The 19,030-nt window shown below is 41.9% G+C and overlaps 2 protein-coding genes across 4 annotated transcripts in view; one reads left to right on the top strand and one right to left on the bottom strand.

The window, feature by feature from the left end:
• The first annotated feature begins 890 nt into the window (after nucleotides 1–890).
• On the top strand, nucleotides 891–11,529 carry TUBGCP4 (tubulin gamma complex associated protein 4). The gene is made up of 18 exons (XM_042887996.1): nucleotides 891–984; nucleotides 1,056–1,184; nucleotides 1,726–1,848; nucleotides 2,313–2,366; nucleotides 2,788–2,844; nucleotides 3,365–3,444; nucleotides 3,852–4,050; nucleotides 4,375–4,540; nucleotides 5,399–5,523; nucleotides 6,191–6,241; nucleotides 6,689–6,794; nucleotides 7,144–7,251; nucleotides 7,483–7,621; nucleotides 8,042–8,219; nucleotides 9,145–9,279; nucleotides 9,567–9,683; nucleotides 10,066–10,205; nucleotides 10,526–11,529. The coding sequence occupies exons 1-18, from the start codon at nucleotides 907–909 to the stop codon at nucleotides 10,536–10,538; spliced, it is 1,998 nt and encodes a 665-aa protein (XP_042743930.1). The 5' UTR covers nucleotides 891–906; the 3' UTR covers nucleotides 10,539–11,529.
• Nucleotides 11,530–11,836: 307 nt separating this feature from the next.
• TP53BP1 (tumor protein p53 binding protein 1) overlaps nucleotides 11,837–19,030 on the bottom strand; it is a 31,674-nt gene continuing 24,480 nt past the window's right edge. For all 3 annotated transcript variants that reach the window (XM_042887992.1, XM_042887993.1, XM_042887994.1), the window contains 4 exons: nucleotides 18,572–18,666; nucleotides 14,097–14,296; nucleotides 12,799–12,944; nucleotides 11,837–12,175 (listed from right to left, as the gene is read on the bottom strand). In XM_042887992.1, coding sequence (XP_042743926.1) covers nucleotides 11,988–12,175; nucleotides 12,799–12,944; nucleotides 14,097–14,296; nucleotides 18,572–18,666 — 629 coding nt within the window. In that variant the 3' untranslated portion in view covers nucleotides 11,837–11,987. The remainder of the gene's footprint in view (nucleotides 12,176–12,798; nucleotides 12,945–14,096; nucleotides 14,297–18,571; nucleotides 18,667–19,030) is intronic.

Here is a 19,030-nt window from a genome sequence, read left to right as displayed (position 1 = left end):
TGCTGTTGTTTTTTAAAGTGTTGATCAGTTACGTAGCCTCACAAAGTACATTTCAGAATTTCAGCTTTCAACTTGATTCATAAAAGGAAAAAAAAAAAAAGTACTTGGCGCTTGGCCTTAATTACCACAGCTGCGATAGGAAAAAAAAGAGCTCCAGAATTCAGGCCTTTACTTAAACTGCAGTTATGTTCTTTTGAAAATGTTTATTTGCCAATTCTTTTATAAGAAAGATTATTTTTCTGAGCTTTGCAGCAAAAAAATGCATCTTTAGAAAAACAGTGACTTACCTAATACTATCCATCAGATAGTAACACTCAGCAATAAGGAAGGAATCCGAACACCACATCTCTATTTAAATGGCTTTGATTCACTGCCAACAATTCACTGACTTTACTTTCCCAAAGATCGGCCTCCTCCCACCCCCAGCTCCGACCAACAGCCGTTCCTTCTGCCTTACAGCCTTCACATCCTGTTCGCCCCTGCCCTGCTTGCAAGGAAGGCATTTGAGATCCTCACTGTGTTTGTGAGGGAACGCTACCACAAGCTTCATTTCTGGCTACAGAAGACCGGTACGTTTAGATTCCAGATTTCTCCGCCAGATTAAATACGCGATTCATGTTCACACAAACAAAAGCACCGGCAGGGCAGGATGGAATCGGGCCGTGTCCGGGCAACCGCTGCCATCCGACTCGAAGGCCCGGCCGGCCGCTCCGACGGCTCTTCCGGTAACTCCGCACCCCGTCCTCCCGCAGCCCCGTCTTTCCCCGCGCCCGGCGTCCCCCGCAGCGGCAGCCACCGCCCTAATCCCCGCGGACCGAAGCGCCGCCCACACCGTCTGCGGGCCACCGCGCAGACGCGCCCTTCCCAGCGGCCCTCGCGCGGCGCGGCGCGGCGCCCGGCGGCGCGATGATCCACGAGCTGCTGCTGGCGCTCAGCGGTTACCCGGGCGCGGCCTTTACCTGGAGCAAGCGCGGTGGGCTGCAGGTACGGCCCGGCCCCTCCCACTCTTCTCCCATTTCGTTTCTCTTCTCCTTCACCGCTCTCTTGTCCCGCAGGTGTCCCAGGAATTGCCGTTCTTACACCCTAGCGAGACCAACGTTCTGAACCGCCTCTGCCGCCTCGGTACCGACTACATCCGCTTCGCCGAGTTCGTGGAGCAGTACACGGGACACGTGCAGCAGCAGGTGAGGCTGCAGCGGCGCAGCGTGGACGATGATCTGCTCTGCCGCTTCTGCCACGGAGCCGTCGGTGCGGCTCTGCGCCAGCGCAGGCAAACTGACCGTCCCGAGCAGGGCTCTGTATGGTTCTGCGTGGTGTAAATGCGAGCGGGTGTACAACTGCTTGTGTTGGAAGACGTGACGGAGCGCGGAAATATCATTCCTAGGGAAGGGAACGTCACGTTATAATTTCTGGTCCCTGCGGTTCATCAGGAGTTGTGAATAACGTAGGGATTCGGGAGGCACTCGTAAATACAAATACAATACGAGCACCGAATTTAACAGTGCTGCCGCGCGTGCACCATTCCCAACTCCCGCATGCATTCACAGAAGAGCTAAACAGCTCTGTTTGTTTTGTTATGTTTTGTTTTTTTCCTGGACGTTTTATGGTTGTTGAAGGTGCACTTTAGAGTGTTGTGACCACTGGCTGCTGGTGCAGTGTTGCAGGAGGTTCCATTACTCGCCAGACCTGTGCTGAGGACCTGAGGATTTTATTGTTCTGTTTCAGGACCATCACCCATGTCAGCAAAACCAGAGTGGATTGCATGGCATTTATTTGCGAGCGTTCTGTACAGGTCTTGATTCAGTGTTGCAGCCGTATCGACAGGCACTGCTTGACCTGGAACAAGAGGTAAAGGAGAGGGACCTGGGGCAAGAGGCTGTTTGCTGCTGGCACATTGTGGAAGCTTGTCATTTTTGCCATTACTGTATTGACTAAGTGATAGTAGCTAAAGAGACAACAAGATAGTTTTCTTTTCACTTTGGGAATGGCTTTCAAATTACTCCTGTGAGATGCTATTATAAATGACTGTTAATAAGCTGTCATTCCCTTCCACATACAATTCAATAAATGCCCCATCAGCTTTGGAACCTGATGCTGTTTCATACTATCATGACTTCTGTTTTCAGTTGTGAAGGTTCTGATAAAATCCTCTGGGGCTTAGCAGCTGTTCTGTCTTAGGTACTGCTGTCATCCAGTGGTTTCATTAAAAGTTACAGCCTACATAACATGATACAGATCATAGAGCCAGACTTGCCTTTTTACTTATCCATGCCATATTTTAATTTTCATTAATTGTTCTGTTGTTCTTACAGTTTCTGGCTGACCCACATCTTTCCATCTCACACGTTAATTATTCCTTGGACCAGGTAATGCTGCTGAACCTGTTCATGCTAATGATTATTTTTGTCATTCTGTAACATGTCTAATGAGAATGTGAGTGGTATAAACAAGGTTTAGTCTTTCATCCTACGTCATTTCTCCTTAACAGCTCCAAATTTATAGTCCTGTAATCATAGTTAGAGGTTCACTTGCACTTTGACGCAATGCACAGCTCCTTTGCCCTGGCATATTCCTCACAACTTCTGTTTATTCTGAACTGCAGCTGGAATACAGTGGCCTAATGACCCTTGGTCCAAGTGAGGATGGACATTGTTTCCAGTGATTTTAGGGTCACTGACAGTAGTTCCCAATTTGAGTGGAAAGCATGCTAACAGTTTGCTTGAACTACTGTAATCACCTGTTGTCCACGCTTACCTAAGTGTAACTTTTCTCCTTCTTGTGCTGCAGTTTCAGTTACTCTTCCCATCCGTGATGGTTGTGGTGGAACAGATCAAGACTCAGAAGGTATGGCAAAATTTTAGCTAGTCTCTCTTAGCAAGTTTCCTCTTTAGCTGATAAAGTATTTCCTGCTTTCATCCCAGAACTGAATGCTAGGAAAGAATCTGGTTTCAGTTATTGTAAGTATTGAATGCTTTACAAATCTCTTTACACTGGATTTGACTTTTTCCTCATTCATTATTAGCAAGATGCATTTTATAATCACAACACACTTCAAACTACAAGATGCTGCTAGTTGGAATTTCTTCTTTTCTGATTTTGTTTTCTTCCATGCTCACTTGAATTAAAAAAAGGAGTAGCTAATGTTTTCAAAGTCTTGAGAGGCTTAGTTTTCATCTAGGGAAGCTTCTGAGAGAAGCTTACATAGAAGACTTATTTCTCCACTACACAGAGTATGTTTAATCTCTCTTTCTGTCAGACCTGTGCAGTTCTTCATGTTAGCTGGAAATGTAGCGTTTAAATGTTTGAAATAGTCAGTACAGATCCAAGTAATAGTCCTACTCTAACCACTTGTTTCTTTTTGTAGATTCATGGATGTCAGATTCTGGAAACTGTCCACAAACATAGCTGTGGGGGGTTGCCTCCTGTTCGCAGTGCTCTTGAAAAGTAGGTAGATGCAACAAAACTATTTTGTTTGTACGTAATACCTGACGTTAGTATCAAAGTGTTTTCTTACTTGTGAAAGCAGATGATGCTGCTCAAATCGGGCCTGTATGATTTAAAAGGACAAACTGTCACAGTATCCTTTATTTATCTAAAACAGATTCATGGCAGGAACTAAGGCTTTCTACATATTTGGAAGTCTACACAAAATGTCTTGGATACAGCAGACATTGTGTTCATCCTTTAGAAAAATAAATTTCACTGGGTGAATGTTGTTATGTCTGTGTGCCCTTGGGAAGAAAGTAAGCACCAAATTGCCTGGCTGATCAACAGGACTTTCCAGAATAATGTACAATAAGGTTTTGATTACTGTGTGCAGTGGACCCACTGTCTGTTTCTTTTGATTTCAGGATTCTGGCTGTGTGTCATGGAGTCATGTATAAGCAGCTCTCTGCCTGGATGCTGCATGGATTGCTACTAGACCAACATGAAGAGTTCTTTATCAAACAGGGCCCTTCTGGGAATATCTCTGGCCAACCTGAAGATGATGATGATGACCTAGGAATTGGAGGACTTACAGGAAAACAGCTACGAGAGCTGCAGGACCTGGTAAAACTGCAAGTTGTAGCTTGGCACCTTTAGTCATCAGGTGACTGAAGAGGAAGTACTGTCTTCTGCTTCAGTGCAAATGATACAAATGACCAGTCATTCTCGAGACCCGACCTCACGTTGCATAAAATTAAGTGCCTTCTATAAACAATCTTTGCTGAGAGAAGATTGTACAAAGGCAAAAACAAGTTAAAGCTTTAAAAGGCCACAGAAAACCAGTTACTTTTAGTATACTCTGATACTTACTACTTTTCCTATATAAGCCTGGTTTTCTCAACCTCTTTCTCTCCTTGTGCTTTCTGTCTTGTCTCTGGTGTCTGACAGCGCTTGATTGAGGAGGAGAACATGTTAGCTCCATCTCTGAAACAGTTTTCTCTGCGAGTGGAGATGCTGCCATCGTACATTCCTGTGAGAGTTGCTGAAAAAATCTTGTTTGTGGGAGAATCTGTACAAATGTTTGAGAATCAAAATGTTAACCTGACCAGAAAAGGTAAGGAGCATTTTATGGCCTTCACTCAGCTGTGAGAGACTGACAAGTATCTTCCAAAATACTGTATGAATGAATTATTTAACAGTCACTGTTAAAATGATCAGCTTCAGAAAATACACATGGCTGTGCCAGATCAGAACAGTGGTCCAAGTGCTCTGCTTCTGATTGAGTGCTAGGGAAGGATGTAAGTTCAGCATGAGTAAAAAATACTTAGTTATAAGTAATAATAAAAATAAAAAATACCAAGTTGTAAGTCATTATCTCACTCTGGAGAAATAAAGCCTCTGTAAAGGTCATGTTGCCTTTTGAATTTCTGTGCCTGAAGGGTTCAAACAATTACAGGAGGACATCTTGCTGTGACTAATGCCAGTGCAGATAACAAAGAGCCAATTGAATTGGACTACTTTGTTCTGTTTGTAGAGGTGAGGGGTGGTTTCAAAAATAACAAATTCCCAAGTCCAAGCGGTGGGATACAACTGAGAGGGACAGAGCATGTGGAGAATCCAACCAACTGGGTAATGCAGCAGAAAAGTTCAGGGTTCATAGATCTAGCTAAGTGCCAGGAAAAAGGACTTTGTTTGCATAGAAAATCTTTTCCTTCCTTCTTTTCTTCTCTCCACTTAGTCTTTTTTTTTTCCCCCTGTCTGATACTGCAGCACTGCCACATCAAGTGTCTGTTGTGTATTTGCAGTACTGCCTTGTACTTGGTACTTCAGGGCCTCCACAGATCTACATTCCTCTTGTCTGACATGACATTGTGCTTCCTGGGCAGCCTCTCTATCCCACTGTGCTGGAAAGGGTCTGCACTTATTTGAATAGGATTTGTTATTGTCCAGAACGTTTCTCATTGTTGCACAGGCTCCATCCTAAAAAACCAGGAAGACACTTTCGCAGCAGAACTACATCGACTCAAGCAGCAGCCACTCTTTAGTTTGGTAGACTTTGAATCTGTGGTTGACTGGATACGGAGCACAGTTGCTGAGGTAAGGATCCCAGGTAGGATAACTATACAGGTTGAGGAGATTTTGAGTTTTGTGAATGACCAGGAGAAGGAAAGCTGTTTACAATAAATTAAAACAGGAAGGTGGAAAAAAAAAAAAAAAAAAAAAAAAAAAAAGTAGCTTTCATTTTCTTATCAGGCTTAGTGTCGTGTTATTCTAACTTCTAATGATACAAAGACTTCAACTAATACCAGTAATTTGCAGGGAATTGTAAAACATTGATTGTATCGCTTATTACAACTTCCAGCCTTTATGCTGTGATTGTGATTGCAGTATAACAGTTGGCCTTTTACTTAAACAAATGCTTTGTGGGTTGTTTTTTTTTTTTGTTTTGTTTTAATTTGGGGAAAAAAGATGAAGAACCAGAGAACATAGGAGTACAGAAAAGTGAGGACAAGTAGGATTTGGTTGAATTCATAAGAATTTGCTTTTTTTTTTTTTCCTCCATGCATCTTCATGTTTCTTACTAATATGCATGAAGAATATTCTAGTTAGTAGCATGGGTTGCCCACTCAGAAGTCGTCTTAGCATGTTCCTCTTTTGTTTTATATACATTTCATATACAGTTATTTTAAGACAGTTATTCAGTAAGTTCAGATGTGTCTGAGATTTCTTGCTTTATTTGTTTTTTTTTCTATCTTCTCACTAGCATCTTTGGAAACTCATGGTGGAGGAATCTGACTTACTAGGACAACTGAAGGTAATGTTACTGCTAACTTGTTTCTGCAAAAGTAGCTTAAAATCAGTGATGTGGGATTTCTTGTTTGCTTTGTTTCTTTTTTTTTTTAACAGCCCTTTCCCAGTAGATGCTTTACTGTCTTATATTTTGTACTTTCTTCTTTTAGGTAACTCTGTTTTCATTTCCCAAGATCTCAAGCATGAGTACAGTGATATAACTTGGTCAGAGGCAGAGTTAAAGGAATAGATGTATGTGGTTTTGTGCTTTGCATCTTGGAGATTCATTGTATTGCTTGCAGCGCATTGCACTGTAGACTTTCTGGCCACTGGATGAAGTTCAGAGCCTTCCAACTGTGTTTGAAATGACAGAAGTTGTCCAAGTAATTAAAAAATAAATGTTATGAGTTAGAATGCTTACTCTTTCTGCTCAGTTTTTTATATGCTTACATACAAAAACTTATCTAAATAGATTATAAAAGACTTCTACCTTCTGGGAAGAGGTGAACTGTTTCAAGCCTTCATTGACACTGCACAGCACATGTTAAAAACACCACCCACAGCCGTAACAGAACATGGTGAGTGCTGATTACTCATCTACAAAATGTCCTCTCTGTGCTCTGGCAGGAAAATAGTTAAATCCAATGCAGATTTCCCCATCTTATCCTCTGGATGTTTTCATTAGTTTTGAAAGAGCAGCACTTCTAAATTACAGTGTATTACACATTGGGCAAAAATAACTTTCAGTAACAAAAATAATCTTTCAGTAACTTTCAGATGATAGGCTTCTCTCCCTATCGGAGTGGAGTTAAAGTAGTGGAAATAATGTTAGTCCGTTATGGCCCAATGTGAATAATCAATAGGTGCAAAATAAGCACTGTCTGCCTCTTGAGTATTCTGTTAATGTTTGTGTTCTCTCTCTGTCAGATGTCAATGTTGCATTTCAGCAGTCTGCTCATAAGGTCCTGTTAGATGATGACAACCTTCTTCCTTTGCTTCACTTGACCATTGAGTATCATGGAAAGGAGCATAAAGGTATCTATTTGCATTTTTAGTAATGAGTTAAGAGGGATTATGATAATGACCTTGTTCTATAATCCTCTTACCCTCCCGTGGAGTAAAGAAATACTGTTTGCCTGAACAGCCTTGTGTGATACCTTAGCCTGCTTTTCCTCTTCCTGTTCTGTTCTTTCCCTCTTCATTCTTGTCTGGAAGGCTTACCTTGACTGAGAGGACAACTTAACTAAGCACCTTATCTGTTTTCAGATTCTTCTCAGACTCGCGAAGGGCCTTCCCGAGAGCTGTCTCCACGTGAAGCCCCTACGTCTGGCTGGGCAGCTCTGGGCCTTTCTTACAAAGTTCAGTGGCCACTGCATATTCTCTTTACTCCTGCTGTTCTGGAGAAGTAAGTACTAGGTATTGCCTTTGTGTCTGGAAGTTACCTGACATCAGGCACCCAGTATTTTTTTTCCATTCCTAGAGAGAAAGGTAGGGCTTTAGCACTTTAGCTTGCTCCCTGAACCTTACTTTTTCTACTTAGTCGTGTTGAGGTACTTGTTCCAAATAAGATCATGGTAAATCTGTCAGCAAAACTGTCAAAACTTTGCCAGCTCTTTTCCAGTAATGTTAGAATTACTTTGTATTTTTTAGATTAATAACCACTACAATCAGAAATCTGTTACTCTGAGATGGGCTGTTACTTCATCTACACTGTCTGTTGGCAGGCAACTGCCTGCTATTTCTCTTTCCAGTCTTGCACTGTTGTGTTCTCCGGTACCCAAGAAAGAGTTCTGTCCTAAAACAACTTTGTTGTTTTTGACTATAGGTACAATGTTGTGTTCAAATACCTGCTCAGCGTGCGACGGGTCCAGGCAGAGCTACAACACTGCTGGGCTCTCCAGATGCAACGTAAACATCTGAAGTCTAACAGAACTGATGCCATCAAGTGGCGTCTGAGGGACCACATGGCTTTCCTTGTGGACAATCTTCAGTATTATCTCCAGGTCAGGATTAAACAGAGTTGAACTTGTATCGCTTAATCAAGAACTGATAGAAGGAGGGAGGGAGCACTGAAGTTTTAAACTGTAACTTTTTTTGAGTTTCCAGAGTCAGTGCTACAATTAATGGTTAATGGATGTGTGAATCGGTAGTGTTTTACGTGGTAATGGAAATGCAAATGGCTCTTTAGCGCTACTAAGGAGTTGTGAGGAGCCCCGCTAATCCCTGAAGCTGAATCATTAACATACCATCCTGTCTTGGTTTTCTGCCCCTTGAAGCGAGCTCTACTTTGAGTTCTTTTGGATGGTTTTCTGTGTTTTTTTAGTTTTTTTTTTTTTTTTTTTTTTTAAATTGAAAGAAGACGCTTTCTCACTTTGAAACCTAAACACTACTAAACAGTAGTAGCATAATTTTGCTAGAATCAATTTGTTAATAGCTACAACAGTAGAAACTAGGGAGGCCTGACTTTCTAGAGTAACAGCTTGAGTTCTCGCTCTGTAGCCTTTGCCCTGATGAGTACATGGTGCAGGCTTTTGGTCATTGCTGGTGAAAATTCATAGCTAATGGTGGTGACTATGTTGAAAAATAGTGCTTTGTATCTGAGAATGTGATTAAATAGTGTTGTGTTCTTCATTTCCATAGAAACAAAGAGGAAGTATAACTTCTGGAACAGCCTAAGAACTTTTTCCACTAGTTAGAAAGCAACTGTTTGTCTACTTAGTTAATATTCAGGGATTGATTCTTTTCTCCCTTATTACTCTACTGTTGTTGTACATAGAGCTCCATCAGTGAGGCAGAGAGAAGTTGATGTTCAGCCTCTAGTGTAAGAGTAAGGATAGGGAAAGCAAATTTCTTACACAACTTCTAGCTGGTCTGAGGTACTCCTGTTCCTCAAGGAAGCTGTTAATGAAGATTCTGTGTGTTCATCAGGTGGATGTACTGGAATCTCAGTTCTCACAGCTTCTCCAGCAAATAAATGCCACACGAGATTTTGAGAGCATACGACTGGCTCATGATCATTTCTTAAGTAATCTGCTGGCTCAGTCTTTCATCCTCCTAAAACCTGTAAGTAGATCGTGCTTTCACTTTTTTCCCCCAAGTTGTTTCAGGGATAGGTAGAAGCATGCAGCTTTTTCCTTAAGAAAAAAAGGCCTTTGAAATGCCACAGTTGCTTTAACATCTTCCTTAGTGACTGCTGAAAAACATAGCATATCATTTTGATTATGAATGCTTTAATTTTCAGGTACTAAAAAAAAAAAAAACCAAAAACAAAAAAAAAAAAAAAAAACCAAACTTCCTCTGAGGCTGAGCTCTGTATGTAACTGGTAACCTGTACTTCTTTTTCCATACAGGTTTTCCACTGTTTAAATGAAATCCTGGACCTTTGTCATAGTTTTTGTTCTCTGGTAAGTCAGAATCTGGGACCATTAGATGAGCGTGGAGCTGCACAACTCAGTATTCTGGTGAAGGTAAATCTCTGTTGATATGGTCTTGTTCATCTCCCTTGCAACCGTCTAAGCTTTAACTTTACTCCTATTCTACAGCTGTTTTAAGTGGAGATCAGACCTTCTGTGTGAATGCTTACAATTACTTGAATTAATCAATAGCTCCCAGATAGGAAAAACTCCACATCTCCACCCGCACAGAGGGGAGATATGTGCACAGAAGTTACAAGAATCCTCTTGAAATACAAAGGATGTAGATTGTCTGGCTTTACCTCTCCTTTTGGCTACCTAGCACCTAATTCTTTTGGCTGACAGGTTACCTTATAGCTGACCACTAGCAAGTCTTTCGCAGTGATACTTTTCTTCAGGCTACTCAATGATTGAACAGGTTTCCTGTGATTTGTAGGGGTTCAGTCGTCAGTCATCACTGCTCTTCAAGATTCTCTCTAGTGTTCGAAACCATCAAATAAACTCTGACTTAGCTCAACTGCTACTTCGTCTGGATTATAACAAATACTACACACAGGCTGGAGGAACCTTGGGCAGGTAGGAATGACTTCAGGGGCACTTGCAGAATTATCTTGAGACACTTGAAATATAAAGCATGCTAACAATCATAATTAAGCAGTGTTCATTTCATAAGCCAAAATTACTGGAAGCAAAAGGCTGAAGAGTACTGTGATAGAGAAGTAACAAAACCGGACTGACTTGGCTTCTGGTTTTCACATGTGCTTCCCCCATTGTTTTGAACTACCTGCTAGTTAATGCTCACTGAGAAATGGTGACATGTGTTAATAGAGGGGTGCTCCATGAAATTTGTTAATATCAATTTATTAATATGTTAATACTGCATCCTTTTCTTGCAGTTTTGGGGTTTGAGCACTAAGATCTTTTCTTCAAGCTGCAACCAACAGCAGAGTGAGCAGTGAAGCCTGCACAGTTGGCTCTTGCCTAGTGAAGCACTGTCAAAAATAACTGGCAGGAAGCACCACCTACCTGCAATTGCCCAGTGATTACAGAAAGCTTCTCCATCTGTTCAGAACTAGTGCAAATATGCTTTCTGCAGCCTTCATACACTCATAAGTGCTTCCAGAGAGGCAGTCTATGCTTCTTCAAGAAGTGGGGAAAAAACCACAGAAGGATGTTTTGGCTGTTCAGTTGGACTGCGATGCTTGGCAAGCTGGAATATGCAGGAAGTAGCCTGTCATCCTTGACCACGAATGAAGTTTTAGCTTTCTAAAGAAACTGAACTTGTCTGTTGTAAACCAGTTTACTGCATGTCTGCTAATCAAATACCTTTATGTAAAAGAAACAGCTCCAATAGCTTTTTGAAGTAAACTGGAATGAACAGAGTTTAAGAATATTTTTCTTTTACAGTGCACTGTTCCAGCATATCAGTCTAGTTAAGTTTTACAGAGAAAGCATGCAACAATGCTAGCCCAGTCCTTAGATATTTTAATGTGCTGGAATTATTCACACCTGTTAATATTTGCACTGTTCAAAGTGCAGATCTCCCTCGGGTGACAGAAAAAGGTGCTAGAACTAAAGCTAGGGAGAAACTTTAGACATCATATATACCCTGTATATATATATATACACATATATATACATATACACATATATATACATACACACATGGTACCCTGTTCTCATTCAAGGCTATTTAGAATGCTGCTTGTGACTAATGTACTGAACCAAAATAAATCCTTGGCATGCACTTATTTTTCCCTGCACCTCAGGCTCCCAGCAGTTTATTCATCCTAGTTCCCTTTTCATTTCCACTTTTGTATTGCCTGTCTGTGCTGAGTTGGGTTAATACCTGTATAGCCAAAACAGGAGGGAAGAAAAATAAAAAGTAGCCAAAACAAAACAGTACTTTGTCCTCACAGTTCTTACCAGTTGCTTCAGCAATATCTTGTTCCAACAAGTTGTAGCAGTACACAACATTCCATTCTTCCAAAAAACAAGAGGTGCCGGTGCCCTGAACTCTGTCATAGGTCCATCCTTCTGTAAATAAAATCTTCCACCTTTCCATCCCTTTGTAATTGACTTTTTGTGTTGGGGTCAGGTTTTAGAGAAAGTAGAACATTTAAGCTATTCAGCCCAGACAAGCATAAGCATTTCTTTTCCCTCTGCCCTCATTTAGGCAAGGCAGATAAATGAGAAAACCGAATAGCTAACACAAGAGATTGAACATTTATTTCATGATAAAAGTTCAGCAGATAAAACTATATACAATAAACCATGCACGCTGTCCAATTCCACAAACATTTAAAACCTGATTAAAACAGTCTGCACAATGATGGGGCAGCAGGACAAAGTTTCAGCTTAATGAGGGACATAATCATGTTTGTATTTTGGATGCTTGTTGTAGCCTACTCTCTCTCCAGCAATAAGGCTCTGGATCACCCACTCTTGTGAGACAACAGGCAGCCTTAATGCCTCTGCGCACTTCAAGACGACAGCTGGGCAGGAAAGATCAGTCACCACCACATCATAAACACCCAGTGCAATATCTGTGTATGAAGAACGAGATGCTGGTCAGGTAAAAAAAAAAAAACACAAAACAAAACTCTTCCTTGCAACAGCAGAGAAGTCTGTTTAACCACCCTACTACCATGAATCTCCTTAGCATCTCCCATTGCTAGCCTATGAATTCTTTTTGTTAGAAGTTAAGACAAGCTATACAGCAGCACTGGACAGTAAAGGATTCCCCCTAGGGCAGACAGAAGTTAACAGAAAACCAGTCACCGAGATTACAAGCAGGAGCAGACAACCATGCATTCTGACCTCAGGCTGCAGTGCTAGGACCTACATGCCATACAGAGAAGCAACAAGTTGAACATGTATACAGGAATTCAGACGAACATGGAAATAATTCTAGTGGCCTACAGAAGGCCCAGGAGCAATTCTTTAAGGCTGACAGCCTGTATCCTGAATTGCTGCACTGTATCATTCACTGGAAGGCAGATCTTCTGTATGTTATCTAAATTACATTCAGGCAGAGAGCTAGTGTCACCATTTTGCCTTACTTTATGCTTGTAGACATGCTTGCAAATGATCCTAAATGATTTTTAAAACCATACTAGAGAGCAGAGCAGTACAGGATTTCCAGCTACTAGAGAAAGCCAATGAGTACCTTTGTTGCTAGCGTTTGAAAAATGCTGTTTAACAGAAGATGCTCCACCAGTCATAAGGATTTCAGACCACAGATCCAGGAAATTCTGCTGCTGATCTGATACTAGGAGAACCTTCAGGTTATGGAATGGGTTTTCTCGTGGGTGCCTGTGGAAGAAATGATTGTAGACTGTTAAAGATACCTGATAATCTTATGGCTTTCCAATACTTTAAGGGAACTAATAAGCAGGAGGGAAAAACAACTTTTTACACAAGTAGACAGTAACAGGACAAGGGGGAATGGTTTTAAACTAAAGGAAGGAAGGTGTAGTGGATGTCAGGAGGAGGGTGCTGAGGAGCTGGAGGTTGCCCAGAGAGGTTGTGAATGCGCCATCCTCAGAGATGTTCAAAGCCAGGTTGGATGGGGCCCTGGGTAATCTCATCCAGTACTTGATATACCAGTTGTCAACCCTGCCTGCAGCACAGGTTGGAACCCAATGACCACTGAGGTCCCTTCCAACCCAAGCCATTCCACGATTCTATGATGACCCCAGATTTTATTTGAGGACCACTGTTTACATGCAACTGATCAGCTCCCATATTAGTACTTTTAATATCTTAACAGCACACATTCCTGAAATACCTGGAACAATTTTCCTCTACTTACAGATAGTAAACAGAGCTAGACCACACTGGCAGTGTGTGCACATATACATGGGGGTATGCACATGCACGGGTGCAGCCACCTGAATGCAGAGTTCGGCTAGTCTCTGATCCCGAACAACCTATTTCGTGCATACCCAAAACACCTCAGTTTTGATAGAGCCAAGCAATCTACCATCAGTCCCCAGACCAAGAAATTCCAGGGATCTGACGTCTGCTTTTGTCTGCTTGCCACCATCTCCAAGGAGTCTCGGAACAGAACAGTGCTTAAGTTCTATAGAAATGCCAAGAAAGTATCCTGAACTCAAAGCATGCCAGTGAGAAAGTTAAAACAGTATTGCACTCCAAGCTATTAGAGAGTCCAGCTAAGTGAGCGGGAAGTCTTGCCTAAATTTCATGTTTCTTAACAGACCAAAATCTCTCTCTTCTTGAGAGACTCTTTTTGTACATACAGCAGGCAAATCCACCTTGGTGTTGGAGCCACATCCAAGGAAAGGAAACGGAAATGCATTTCTATACAAATGGCAAACACGGAGAGCAGTACTACAGACACCTTCAGTACTTTCAATACTCAAAAGCTTACCAAGCATAAGATCTCCCTTTCCTTAAATCCTTAGCCTGTGCACTTACATCTTGGTTATTACTTATGGCACTTACCATTCTAGCAATTTTTGCTCCTGCAGGCTGTACCCAGCTGGCAAAAGGTAATTCCGATAATTCTGAAGCTGGTTAGCATGACAGCTATCGTAAACCCAGATATGAGACACGCAAGGGATCCCTCGGGCAAGGCACAGCAAGTATTTCCGTGTTCGACAATGCTGATCCGCAATTAAAAGACACTGATATGCTGCATTACACTTCAGGAGAGATTAAAAAAAAAACAAACATGTGAACTGGAAATAGAGTGCTTGGAAAAAAGCCTTGAAATTATCTGCAGCTGAACAGCAACAAAGAAAACAATCAAAACACTTTTCACAGCCTTATTATATGAGAAGTGAATTCAATTCACAGACCACAATAACCTATTCCAAGCTGTGTAGCACATGTAAAAACTCCACCTATTGCTTTTGTATCATATCTCTCTCTTCTACTTGAGATAAAGGAAGAGAAACATCTTTTAAACTGTGAACTAAGTAAAGACAATTCTACCCTCAGGCAAGACACTCCAAAAACAGTTTACATTTTTATTAGAAATCAGCTTTTTTTTAATTGAGGAAAAGTAAAAATAAAAAAATAAGTCTATAATTCGCCTTGAAGTCTGCACAACATTCTTCTGGCTTTGCCTGCAATCTTATGCTAAATAAAACTTCAGGAAAAGAGTTGTAAACTAAACAAAGAAGTTAAAGATTTATTCTGGGTGCTATCATTACTCATAGATTCTGCCAGCATCACTACATCAACCTTGAATTTCACATAAGATTAGGATAAATCCTTTGTATAGATTTCGATAGTAAACTTCAATTACTTGATCTTCTGGATATGTAAGAATAAGTCCAGTTTATCAAGTGCGATGCTTGACAAAAGTTGTTTAATAGACTATAGTACTGCTGATGGTACAACTATTTCTCAGCCTTGAGAAAAGAAGACTGAGAGGGGACCTGATCCAGGTCTATAAATATCTAAGGCGTGGGGGGCAGAATGGTGAGGCCGGACTCTTTTCAGTGGTGAGTGGAGACAGGACAAGGGGAAACGGCCGGAAACTGCAGCACAGGAAGTTCTGCACAAACATGCGCAAGAACTTCTTTACAGTGAGGGTGACGGAGCACTGGAACAGGCTGCCCAGGGAGGTGGTGGAGTCTCCTTCTCTGGAGATGTTCAAGACCTGCCTGGATGCCTACCTGTGCGACCTGCTGTAGGGAACATGGCTGGATGCTGCCTGGATGCCTACCTGTGTAACCTGCTTTGGCAGGGGGGTTGGACTCGATCTCTGGAGGTCCCTTCCAACCCCTACAATTCTGTGATTCTGTGATTCTGTAACTACAGTATCACTTTTAAGGCCTTCACCAGCTCTACAGTGAATCTGTATTCTGGTAGCATCACTTTGAATCTCTGAAGTTAATTGGCCCATATTACTAAGAGTCACTCCTTTATAGGCAGCTAACCTGAAGACAACAAATTTGCAGTAGATTAACTGCCATTTTGTGTGGTGATCAACTGCTGGGTTAAGCTGATCCATTATAATCTATAAAAGCAGCTGACATTCAGTTTTCATATTTTGTTATATGCATAGATACACACACAAGTACATAAGTATGCATGTATTGTGTTTGAGATTCAGACAGTCAATATGAACTTCTGTCCTTTTTGTTCATCTAGACAGTGATGCTTCTCCTGCGGCCAACAACTCAATGTTGAAGTGGAGACCAGTGATGAGTGGCATTCCTCAGGGATCAGTGCTATTTAACAGCTTTGTAAGCAGCACTCACAGAGGAATCGAGTACACCCTCAGCAAGTTTGCAGATGACACTAAGATGTGAGGTGCAGCTGACACACACAAGAGGATGCCATCCAGAGGGACCTGGACAAGAGAGGCAGGCCCAGGCCAAGTTCATGAAGCTCAACAAGGTCAAGTGCAAGATCCTGCACCTGGTTGGGAACAATCTCAAGCAGCAATAAAGCCTGGGTGAAGAACAGTTAAAAAGCAGCCCTGAGGAAAAGGATTTGGGAGTACTGATCGATGAAAGGTTCAACATGAACCAGCAATGTGCGCTTGTGGCCTAGGTGGCCAACCATGTCCTGGGTTGCATCAAGAGAAGTGTGACCAGCATGTCGAGGAAGGCGGTTCTGCCCCTCTACTCTGCTCTTCTGCTACCCCACCTGGAGCACTGCATCCAGTTCTGGGCCCCCAACATAAGAAGGACATGGAGTTGCCACAGCAGATCCACTAAGATTAATTAGAGGACTGGAGCACCTCCCTACAAGGAGGGGAGGAGAGAGCTGGGGCTCCTCAGCCTGGAGAAGAGAAGGCTCTGGGGGACGTTATAGCAGCCTTCCAGCACCTGAAAGGGGCCTAGAGGAAAGCTGGGGAGGGAATTTTTGTAAGGTCACATAACAACAGGATGAGGGGAAAGGGCTTTAAACTGGAAGACTGTAGTCTTAGGCTAGGTATCAACAAGAAATCATTTACTGTGAGAGTGGTGAGACACTGGAATTGGTTGCCCAGTGCAGTGAGGTTGTGGGTGTCTCCTCCCTGGAAGCACTCAAAGCCAGGCTGGATGGGGCTGTGAGCAACCTAGTCTAGAGGAAGGTGCTGGAACTAGGTGATCTTAAAGGTCCTTTCCTACCCAAACCATTCCATAAGTCTATGAATTCCATTTGTCTGTTCTGCAATCTGAAGTTTCCTCAATATATACTGACTAACCACTCCACATCGTTCCTCAGATGAGAGGGTGTATTTCAGCTGCTTCTTGATGCCTGGTCAGACTGACAGCTGTTTTTCATCATGAGTCATTAATTGTAAATCTGTTGCTTTTCAGTTTCAACTGTCATCACCCCATTATATGTTTCAACAGGAGCTATCCTACTCATCCCATTTTACTTGATTCCTACTTAAACTAGGCAGCATTTCTCATGGAGACAGAAACTATCTTTAGCTGTCAAGATACCCCAGGTAATGCCTAAGAATTATCACCACTAAATCACAAAAGTTTAATTATTCCCTCCTATAAGAACTGTGTTTAATTTACCTGCTACTCATCAGGAAGTGCCAAAAAGGGAAAAAGGAAATGAAAGAAGAGGAAAGAACTCTATAGGAGCTCCTTCCTCTACATCTCAACCACCACCTCGGCTTACCATTACACAGCCGAGCACTGACACAGAAAAAAAACAACTGTATTTACAGAAAAGAGAAAATGCCTAACATACATCTTGACTAAAATAACTCAGTTTCTCATTGTGATGCTGAAAACCACTGTGGATGGTGCTGCTTCTCAAGAGAAGCCTCAACGCTGAAAAAACATGCTGACAAGAGTCTCATGAAGTTTAACAAAGGCAAATCTTAAGTACCTCACCCCGGTAGGAACAACTCCAACACAAGTACAGTCTGGGGACTGATCAAGTGAAAAGTAGCTTTGGAGAGAAAAACATGGAGCTCCAGGTGGAAGACAAACATGAGCAAGCAAAGTGTCTCTGCAGCAAGCCAACCAGCACCACTGACTGCATTAGGAAAAACATAGAATCACAGAATCACTCAGGTTGGAAAAGACCTTGAAGATCATCAAGTCCAACCACAACCTAACTCATACTACCTTAACTCTAACAACCCTCTGCCAAATCACATCCCTGACGCCACATCCAAACGGTTTTTAAACATATTCAGGGATGGTGGCTCAACCAGCTCCCTGGGCAGCCTATCCTTGTGCTTAACAACCCTTTCTGTAAAGAAGTGTTTCCTAGTGTCCAACCTAAACATACCCTGGTGCAACTTGCGGCCATTTCCCCTCATCCTGTCACCACTGAGATCAACCCCACTCTTGCTGTAAGCACCGTTCAGATACTGGAAGAGAGCAATAAGGTCACCCCTCAGCCTCCTTTTCCCCAGATTGAACATCCCCAGTTCCTGTCACAAGTCAGCCCCAGTTCCACATCATAAGTTAAGGAATGTTATCCTGCTGCCCTATGCAACACTAGCAAAACCAGATCTGTAAAATTAGGTTGTACAGCACGAGAAAGATAGAGACATCGAAGTAGCTCTCTTGGCTGGACCTGCTTCTAAGATGATCTAGGAATTGGTGCATATGACATACAAGAGATTGAAAAAGCTGGACTTGTTTAGACACATGAAGAGATTAAGTTGTCTCACCAATGCATATTAATGACTGGAAAGCACACAAGATACAGACAAATAATATTTGATGATATCCACTTAAGACAAGACACAAATTTAAATACAGAAAACTCTATTTAAAAAAAAATATACACACACACACACTTTTTTTAATTAAAGCAATAAAACACCTCTGCTCAAAGAGGCTGTGCAATCTTCAGCCTCAGATATTCGCCTGGACAAGATCCTAAGCAACTTGCTCAAGCTGGTCCTGCTTACAGCAAGGTGCTGGAGTAGACAATCTACAGAAACTCCTAATCACAACTACTTGGACTACTGTTCTATAAATTAGTAAGCAAGCCTTTACCTGTGTTTCGTTAAAGTCTTCCAGGATATAGCCAGCTCCTGCTCGCAGCTGCTGTGCTATATAATGTTTGTTATACGGAGTCATCTCTAAGAATTCTAAAACAGAAATAGAAAGTTAAGATTTTGGCTATAATCCACTCACATCCACAAAAAAAAAAAAAAAAAAAAAAAAGGAAACAACTATTAGCCTAACTAGCCAAGTAAGCACCTCATGGCTTTCTGCATGCTGAAGTTCACTGTGTAGAACACACCTACTTCAAAGGCAAACTGCAGCAACCCATTCATACTTTCAAGTCCCCACTTTCCCATCGCTTATCTCTCAAAATCTTGCTTCTCATATTACATTTTTCTCAAACTGCTGGTCTCACCTTTCTTAGTTTGTGCAGCCTTATAATCTGATCATAAACTGATACAACATCATATATTTCAGACTGTAAATTCTCTAAAACAGACTGAGTCT

Source organism: Lagopus leucura, unplaced genomic scaffold (genome assembly GCF_019238085.1).
Source record: "Lagopus leucura isolate 7727_CA_CO unplaced genomic scaffold, USGS_WTPT01 Super-Scaffold_100128, whole genome shotgun sequence".
Taxonomy (NCBI): Eukaryota; Metazoa; Chordata; class Aves; order Galliformes; family Phasianidae; genus Lagopus; species Lagopus leucura.
This window is presented reverse-complemented; position numbering and strand designations above follow the sequence as displayed.